We start from the raw sequence: 10,702 nt of genomic DNA on the forward strand, positions 1-10,702 counted from the left end.
GAGTATGGCTCCGTGGACTAGTACTGCTACCACATATAATTCTCTTGTGTCAAGTTTTAAATTCTGCACAATTTATTTTGTTTTTGACTTGATACTGTAAGTCCGTATTTTGCAGTAGCAAGTTTTCAACCTATTACTACAAGTCGCTACTGTTACGATTTATTTATTATTATTGTAGAAGTATATTATATTTTGCAAAACATCGAATTTCAGAGCACAATTATAAATAATAGGCCAAATATAGCACAAACTCACTTTTTGTGTTAAATTTAACACAAATTTTAGATCTTCTAATAAAATTAAAAAAAGATAACGACGATCAATTATCTTGATTGGAGGAAGTTTTGGTTCTTTAGCTGAGTTTTGATTCACGAAAGAGATAAGTCATTTTGAAAAATGTTTTTTTTAAAAAAAAAAAATATCAAAATATATGTATATTAATATTTTATTAATATTGTTAATTATTTTACTAATTTATTTGTTAACATTATTAATTTTGTAGGTATTTTATTTTTAGAAAATATGTAGAAGTTTAGTAGGTTTATGTAAATTTTCGAGAGTAGGTTATTATTTGAATAAGCATGTCCTTTAGTTAAACAAATGGTGATTCTTTGTCATTGGTTAATATTTACATTGAAAATTCTTAAAATAATTCATATCACTTATACAATAAATAAATAAATAAATAATAAAATATCTAAATACTACAAAAAAAAATGGCTTTTTAAGTTAAAAAAAAAAAAAAAAAAAAAAAAAAACAACAACAACTCTCAGAGCACTCTTATTAGCTCTACTGTATCAATTCAAAATACATTATTAAAATAAGGATAAATACCATTTTGGATCATGTGTTTCGCAAAAGTTACTAATTGGACCCTGTGTTTTGTTAAATGACAAAATGGACCCTGTATTTTCTAAAATAATACAAATAGGACCCTGAATTGATTTTTAAAGTTTAATTATAATTCGATGTAAAAGTGCTATGACAAAACTGTTTACATTTTTTGTATCTGTTCGTATTAGAAATTATCTTCAAGTTGGTTGTATTAAAAAAAAGTTGTCTAAAATTAAGCTCAGTGTCCTATTTTTACCATTTTAGAAAATATAGGGTCCATTTTGTCATTTAACAAAACACAGGGTCCAATCTGTAACTTTTGCAAAACACAGGGTCCAAAATAGTATTTACCCTTAAAATAACACTTTTTTTATAGGGGACTTTTTATTTTTACACTTAAAAATAGTTTTTTTTTTTTTTTTTTTTTTTTTTTGTATTTTTACTAAATTCTACATAGAAACTCATATTACAACTAGCTCTGCAACCTGAATTGCAACAAAAAATCGTATAGAAACTCCTATTGCAACTAGCGCTGCAACCACTTTAGAAACCAAACCGTAAATTTGAAAAAAAAAAGGTTAAAAAAATAGTATATGGGATAATTTCCCTTTTTTATTTTATCTCAAATTTTTACTTTACTTTACATGATACATTAGATCAAAAATCTAATTTTTCAAATTTTAATATATTTTATTCATTTTAAATATATAATATTAATATTTACATATATCTTCATATAAAAAAAATTAAAACTTTATACAATTAATAAAATATATTTAGAGTAATAAATAGTGTTCTATAATATAAAGCATGAATAACATCCTACTCTTAGTTTACTTCTTTAATGGCGCGTTTACTAAACTGTAATTGGAATCAGAATAATCAATGGGAGAAATGTATCGGTTTAAAATAGAAAATAATCGGAATCAATATTTTATTATGCTGTTTACTAAACTGTCCGGAAAGAAAACCAGAATCATATTATTTTGTTTACATAACTAGGAAAGGTAATCGGAATGCTTTAATTTGACAAAATTGCCATTATTAGAATATGTAATTATTTTTTTTGTTTATAGATTTTTAAAGGGCATATTTATCTTTTTTATTTTTAATTAATAAAATTAAAATTAGAATGAATTAAGCTAGGAAAGGGAAAGGTATTCCCTATAAAAATGGGGGGAGAACCTTTCCCTTTGTTTTCTCCTAAATTTGTGTGGGTCCTACTACTTTCTCCCTTTTCAAAATTTAGTAACCAATTGTATGGGAATCAATACCATACCATTCATTCACATTCCCTTTAAGTAAACATGCCATAAATATTTTAAAAAATCTCTATTTTTTTAGGAGAATTATTCCTGTTTTTTTATTTTTTTTTTCAAATTTACGGTTTGTTTTTCTAAGGTGGTTGCAACACTAGTTACAATAGGCGAAAAAAAAATATTTTAAAGTATAAAAATTGTTATAAAATAATATAAAATAATATAAAGTAGATGAGAAGAAAGAAGAAGATGAAGAGAGAAAGAGAAAGTGTGAGAATTTCTGAGTTGTTTATTCCAATAGGGTGAACCCCTATTTATACAAATACAAGAGTGAAATAGTAAAGAAACTAAGAAAAAGGGAAACTAAGAAAAAGAGGAATGTTGATTACAATTAATGGTAATAAATAAAAGATTTGGACATCCACATAATTATTAATATTTATAACACTCCCCCTTGGATGTCCATAATAACTGTCTTATTAAAAATCTTACTGAAAGCTTGATCAAAGGAAAAAGAGTATAGTGTAAACTAACTCCCTCTCATTTAGGCATTTGTGGAGATCTTCTAATCGACGAATTTCGATCTTGTCTGCCGTCTTCTCAAATGTTGATGTTGGTAATAACTTTGTGAATAAGTTTGCAAGATTGACACTTGATTGAATATGTTGAACACCAATATGCATTTTCTTGAAGCGTATAAAGAAGAATTTCGTGAAATGTGTTCTAACTCTATCTCCTTCAATGTACCTCCTTTTAGTTGAACGATGCAAGCAGTATTATCCATAGAGAATTGCTTGGGTTGATACTTCTTTATTGAGTGTAATCCATATGTTTCCCGAATATGCTATGTCAATGATCTTTCTCACACACATTCTCTACTTGCTTCATAAAATGCAAGTATGTTAACATGATTTATAATTGCCTCGTTAAAAACCTTGCCAGAAAAACTCAGTGGGACAAAATCTGAGCTAGGGAAAAGAGTACAATATATATTTCATATTCATAATTATTTGCAAGTTGCCTCGTTAAAAACCTTGCCAGGAAAACCCATTGGGACAAAACCTGAACTAAGGAAAAAAGAGTGCAACATGAATATGTCTCCCCCTCATGGACATATGATCCATAATTCTTTTGGTGATAATATATCTCATAAGATTATTGTTATCACTTTTAAAATATCATCATATATAATCTTTGATCATATATTTTCTATAACTCTTCCAGAGTATGTATGGACTTTCTAAATTATAGATGAGGGGTTCGTGGAACATTAGTCTTTATCCAACTAATGTGTGTACAAAATTTTGTTCATACGAAATTTTAAAATTTCAAGTAGATATGAACATAACACATTAATGGTACTATAAATTTTCATTTGTGACAATGATGGTACTCCAAGACCATATATTTATTCCATCTTGTTTTATGATCTTAATTTCCATATCAAATGATCATATATCTATAATTCTTGATACATATGAAGTACTTCAGGACTTCAATACTAATGAACAAACTTTATACATTAATATTTCTCGAAATACAAGAGAAATAAAAGTTTGTTCTTCAATTAATCAAAAACTCTTCAAGAGTCTATCACAACGTATAATTTACGTATTTATATTGCATAGACAACCATAGGTATTTTTCAAATAATAATTTACTTACATGTCTTTATTTCATACAAAGATCTTTGTCATATAGTGCGCGCGACTTTGAATTTATATCACTTAAGACATGTATTAAATTCTTCTAGAATTTTTAGATAAGGCTTATTTCAAATTCTCACTATATTAGGAGCTCCAAATAAATAATCTTTTGTTGCAACATTTATGTGACACTTATAAATCCTCATAAAAAATATTCCAGGCTATAATCAAATCATGATTATATTTTCTCAATATTTAAGCCTTACTTCAATCAATCTCATGTCTATGCAAACTTTGTACAACAATTCATTATGTACAAATACATATATACAAATTTCTCATTAGAAATATTTATTTGCACACCCTACAGGTCTTACTTCACTTTATGTGAGTAAATTTACCTGGATTGCTTCATAATATTTTGGCCAAAAATCAAAATGTATGTCGATGATTCTCGACAAATCTAATACCATGATCCTTGCTATCTCATGTTAGTTTATTGCATATGCAAACATTCAATATTTATTGTCGACAAAAATTTCAATAAATGATAATTTCCTCCCATATTGACATAACTTATAGAGATCTCTTTAAATTACATATTTTTCAAATATCTTTATCATTTATAGGTACCTATATAGAATCACTTCAGAGATTCAATTATGATCAAATGTGTTATGTCTAACTTCTCTTGGGAGTCTTTTCGAGTACCGTTTTCATCACGGTTATCATTTTAATACTTTATAACATTAAGGTATCTCCATGAGTACCTCTAGATTTAACAACTTCAGGGCAAATCAAATGAACATTTATTAATAATTTCTACATTGTTCATTTACGCTTCAGGCGTTTTCAACTCATTCTATCTCAACTTTGAATAATATTGATTTGCAGTTGGTATATATCATTTTGAACTATAGTGTTCTTATATACTTTGTGCAAGGATCATTTTTCAAAAATTATCATCGATCCCAACTGCTTCTCTCCCCCTGATCGAGAGAATTTTTAAAAATTGTGATATCTAATAATATTAATATACCTGTAGGGATTTCAGTATATCACAATGAATCAATATTTGTTTAAACTCATATATACTATATGACATTGAACTTCAGGTTCAATAAACTTCAGTTTCAAGTTCAATCCTTATGAACTTAATTCATTTTTAAGAATGAGTCATACGTGTATAATTAGAAATACATAAATTTACACATTTTGTAAATGCATGATTATATAATCTTATCACATCGATAAGAAACTATGCAATAAAATCTAACAATAGCTCAAGATTGTTAAGGAAATATAATTTAAATATTTTCTATGTACAAATATATGCACATTCTTCTTTTGAGCCTTATAAATTAACAATGAGAAGAATCTTCTGGTTCTTCAACAAAAATTAATCAAATTCTTTGACAATTTATTGCATATGATTGATCATGTTAAAATAATTCAATTCATGAACTTCAGGTTCACTATAATTTGTATTTCAATGAAACTTTCAAAATGTAATGTAAATTCATTACAACATAATCATTACAAGTTTCATTTTTATATACACGAATAATATAATTATATTATTCTCCAAAACATATACACTCTTCAAGAATCACTATCATCAATTCAATGATGTGTATAATTTAAAAGATACATGACAACTTCATCATGTTATTGTAATGGTCAAATAGATTTAACCATAACATATCATTCATTTTTACTGATATCTTTTTAACAAGTCGTCTAATTTATTAATAAACTATTCATCAGTCTAATTATCATGACTTGATATATTATATATTTAAATGTACAACAAGTACATATAATAAGTTATTTATTATCACTTTCATAACTAGATAAAAGTTACACATCTAGGTACATACAAAGACATTTTACTACTCAAAGTAGTAATTGTATGTAAGACTTCTTCAGGAAGCTTTTCAACTAATCATTTTGTGATTCTTTATCACTTTGATTATATTGGATCACTAATAAATATTAGTAAATTATATATCCACTTTTGGGAATATACAAACTGAATTATATAGTAACTATATTTACATATCATGTACCAACAATAGTTTGAAACTATTGATTTCAAGAAATAATAAAATATGTATATATTAATTTGCTTCTGGCATTACCAATATATGTGAAATCTATATTCTTTGAAATAGAATTTCATGCCTATTCATTCTCTTTAGGTAATGATATTTAAATATTCTAAATGTACAATAAGTTTGTACAATTCATATTCTATTAAATAATCAAGTATACTTTTATCTTGATTATAAGTGTGTCCGTACTACAGGTACGCGACCACTATTATTCAATTTCACACATGATATATAGATTGCATGCACTTTGATTGTGTGTGATATCTCATCTTTTGGTTGTTTCCACTTTTTTCTGGAAATATTTGAGTAGTAAATAATGTCATTGATTATTTAAAATCATTACATTCACTTCGGGGAATGACGTTGAACAAGTAGAACATTATTATAAATTTCTTAAAAATTTATTACTTATTCATCCATAAAAATATAAGAAATTATTCAACAATTTCTTTTACGATATTTCAAAGAATATATGAATGCAATTTTTGCATAGTCTCCAAGATGTATACAAAATTTAATCTTTAATATATGTCAGATTCAATAATTTCCAACATTGCAAGTAATAACAATGTATAATAACATGACTAATACGAGGAATCTTTAAAAGTAATTGACTTCAATTCGTATCATTCTCTCATAGGAATGATGAACAATAAATACATGCCTCATGTATTTAAATAACATTAGTCATGCTCATTGTTATTCTTATACTTTGATGTTTCAATGCAATTTTCTTAACATTCTTTTTGGATATTCAAAACCCACTATAAAATTGCATCAATAATAATCATTTTTAATGATTCTTTAGTTGTATTCACATAAATACAATCATTTTTTTTTTTGACAAATATAAAACATTTACTTCAGGAAATGTTTGTCAAAATCTATATCGATATTAGATTACTTTTCATTCTCCTCAAAGAATACAAGAACATATATAAATATGTATTCATCTCTTTCATTATATATCCATCAACTATATAATGTATATTACGTTTGCATAATCTTCAGGATATATGCAAGATTTTATTGAGGACGCATAATCATCAGGATATATGCAATATTTTATCGAGTATGCATAATCTTTAGGATATATACAATTTTTTATCGATGATGCATAATCTTCAGGATATATGCAATATTTTATCGATGATGCATAATCTTTAGGATATATGCAATATTTTATCGATAATACATAATCTTTTGGATATATGTATAATTTATATAGATTTTCTCTATCATATCATAGGCACACATATATTGTAAATATTATGAATGATAAGAACATAATATATATATATGAAATTAATAATAAATATATAAAAACATATACATACATATATAATATATAGATATATAGATAAAAAGAAAAAGGAAACCAAATGATTCTTGAAATTGTTTCAGTCAGATGAGTATATATATAAATATATATTTAGTGTATCGTGAGTTTGAAACAATTCAAGAACTTTAACAAAATACTTACATTGGGTCTTAGGCAGAGACTCATGCTTGAAGCTTGGACAGAGACTCGTGCTGATAACGTGTTATAAAATAATATAAAATAATATAAAGTAGATGAGAAGAAAGAAGAAGATGAAGAGAGAAAGAGAAAGTGTGAGAATTTCTGAGTTGTTTATTCCAATAGGGTAAACCCCTATTTATACAAATACAAGAGTGAAATAGTAAAGAAACTAAGAAAAAGGGAAACTAAGAAAAAGAAAAAAGTTGATTACAATTAATGCTAATAAATAAAAGATTTGGACATCCACATAATTATTAATATTTATAAGATTTTTTTTTTTTTTTTTATGTTAAGTAAAGAATCTCTATTTTAGAGGTGATGTGAGTGCTCTTGTAAATAGTTGGTTAGAAAAGTTTTGCTCATTTTGCCATCCCAATTCCAAACTTCATCAGTTGTCTCCTCTTGGAGACAAGTAAGCACACCAACTGTTTGATTAAACGTCCACCTGACTCAATCGTTGTTTCTCACTTCATCCACCATGAGGCTGTACCATGTGTTTGCCGACCTTCTACACATTCAGATGCTTCGGAGACTTGTCTCCTATACTGGATTCTTTTGCTTCACAGCGGGATTGACCTACGCTTACACAAGTAATACGTGAGTCCTTTTTTCACTTCTCCCAACCTAAAAATTGTTCATAATCTTATTAAACTTTTTGAACATTTTTGATTGTCATGATGATGGGGTTTTGGGGTTTCAGAACTAGAGCTGGGTATTCTCGCGGTGATCAATTCTATGCGTCTTACCCAGCGGGAACTGAGCTTTTAGTGGATACCACAAAGGTTTGAGAAAATCGATCGAATCTTCTTGCATTTGATTAATTCATATATTTTCTGGGAATTGGGTATTTTGATTCATTATTTATTTTTGCTGCATTTTGTTTTTCTTTAGTTGTATAAGGCTGCGCTTGGTAATTGCTTTGAGATAGAAGAATGGGGACCTATTGAGTACTCCATCATGGCAAAACACTTTAATCGTCAGGGCAATTCGGCATATGAGTATCATTCTGTAAGTTACTCAATTCCACTTTGGCTACATAAGCCATTTTCTCATGCATATATTTTCATGAAAAAGTTGTACTTTCTTAATAGTAGTTGATTTGTTGTGACTACTAGAGTTATCCAGAAGATTTAGAACCACAAAAGATGACATTTGAACTTACATGTGGTCGTTCATAGCTGTGAACTGTAATTAAGCGGTATTTCAATACTGGAAATTTCTGTTACTTTCATGAGAATGGTGAACCTTCATTTGTTTATAAAATGGATTAGGTACTAGAGGTAGGTTTGCTGGTATACCAACAAGTTCAGGGCACTTTTTTGGAGGGTTCATAGAGGTTCAACAAAGAAAGTCAATTGTGAACTTGAATTCTTAAAATGAAGTTGGAAGGCTTTTAGGGTATAAGAAAATTAATTAAAGTAGTTTGGTTTATCAAAATTGACATTCCCTTCACCTTACTAATTGCAAGGCATTCATAGGAAATTAAGTAACTCTCTCCTGTGAAGGCACTAGGTTTGGACTAGTGGTGAGGGGCTGGGAATTGGATGAGACCAAAGTTTGAACCTTGGATATCTTAGTAAAGTAACTATCTCTTGTGAGATGAATGCATCATATAAAGATGGTAGGTAATAAGACGTTTTTATAAAGCAAATTCTTTACAGGGAAATCCATTCCATGGCCCTTTTTTTGAGAGAGTTTCTGTACATGATTGTGGAATAGGAGTTCGGTGAATATAGGTTGTCAGCATATCTGTAAGAACATGAAAATCAGATAGCTCTGGTTGTCTAACTCTAAGCATATTTTTTAGTCTCAAGGTTTGGTTTTGAGTGGTTTACTAAGCAATTTCTTGGTATGCTACATGATGTAGTAACTCTTCTAGGCCTTTTTCTTTTGAAGCATTGAAAAAGCATTAGGATAGAAAAAACTTCAAGGACCAGACCAAGCCTCTGAGACAAGGAAACAAGATAACCCAACATTACAAACAACCCCACCAACCAAATTCTTCTTTTATTTATTTATTTTTGTCACTTTTGTGTAGATTGTAATATTTTAACATGTGTAGGTTAAAATTTTTAAAACAGTCTTCATACAAGATGTTACTATTTCATTTTCTTATTGGAAAGGAAATAAAATATGATGGACCTAACATAATTTGTGAAATTGAAAAGAAAAAATGCATCTTTAAATTAGTCACTGTCATTCATTTCCAAAACATTTCCCAAGTCATTTCATTAGAAAATGTTCACCATATGTGTGAGAATAATTTAATGACTAAATTGCCTGGCTTTTCTTTTTAATTAAGCTGACCATTTAAGATGTCTTTACTGTTTGCATGACCTTCTTGTTCTTTTCTATTTATCTTTTTGCAGCAATACATGGCACACATTCTCTCTCTTGGACAAATTGATGGAACTGGCTAGAAAGAAAATATCATAGGGCTGCCAAATGATAATAGAAAAATTAGAAAACCCAAAGCAAAAGCAATATCTGTACTTAATTGGATCCTACAGGAGCAAGTAATGTGATTAATGAGTATGTGAGATCCATGTTTTTATCTGATTCTCTTGATGAATTTACTAAAAGCTATAATTTTATTGGTAAAGATACCAACACATGTAGTTATTGAAGCATTCATATTTTATGCATCTATGTTTTCCCATAAATTTTATGTCATCCGGATTCTTGTGTTTGTGTGATGGTTACATTTTCATTTTCACCCCATAAATTTTATGTGATTTCATTTTCATTTTCATTAGGATTTTTGTCTTCCGAATTTTAACGTGTACCAAATTATGCCTCTTGAACTTTTCTAGTCGTTAAATATTCTCCCTGAACTATTGAAATTGTTGGATTTAAGGACTTTTGTTCAATTTTAGTAAGGAAAGTCTAATATGAATGAAAGTTCAGGGGGCATGATTTGACACATGTCAAAGTACGAGGGATATGATTTAGTAGATATTAAAGTTCGAGGAGCATGATTTAGTACATAAACAATCACTAAATTAGTAAAATTGAATGTAATTGGACAAAAGTCCTTAAATTCGATAATTTCAATAGTTTAGGGGGAATTTTTAACGGTCAAAAAAGTTCAGGGGCATGATTTGGTACATGTCAAAGTTTAGCGAGTAAAAATTCTAATTAGCCTAATTTGTTTTATTAACACCAATGCTCACTATTTGGGGTTCAAAAGTTAATGAATTTTTTGAACATTCCTTGATATACCATTTCTTTCAAAGAGTGTAAAAGAAAAATTGATACCCTTTTATTGTAACTTGGATAAAATGTATGTTCTTTCTATTGATTTTAAATTATTTAAGAATATGGAT

General features: G+C 27.9%; 1 protein-coding gene across 1 annotated transcript; it reads left to right on the forward strand.

Annotated features, from left to right (window-relative positions):
• Positions 1-7,715: 7,715 nt before the first annotated feature.
• Positions 7,716-10,039, forward strand: LOC115724617 (uncharacterized). The gene is made up of 4 exons (XM_030653941.2): positions 7,716-7,973; positions 8,077-8,158; positions 8,268-8,384; positions 9,746-10,039. The coding sequence occupies exons 1-4, from the start codon at positions 7,855-7,857 to the stop codon at positions 9,794-9,796; spliced, it is 369 nt and encodes a 122-aa protein (XP_030509801.1). The 5' UTR covers positions 7,716-7,854; the 3' UTR covers positions 9,797-10,039.
• The last annotated feature ends 663 nt before the right edge of the window (positions 10,040-10,702 follow it).

This window comes from Cannabis sativa, chromosome 6 (genome assembly GCF_029168945.1).
Source record: "Cannabis sativa cultivar Pink pepper isolate KNU-18-1 chromosome 6, ASM2916894v1, whole genome shotgun sequence".
NCBI lineage: Eukaryota > Viridiplantae > Streptophyta > Magnoliopsida > Rosales > Cannabaceae > Cannabis > Cannabis sativa.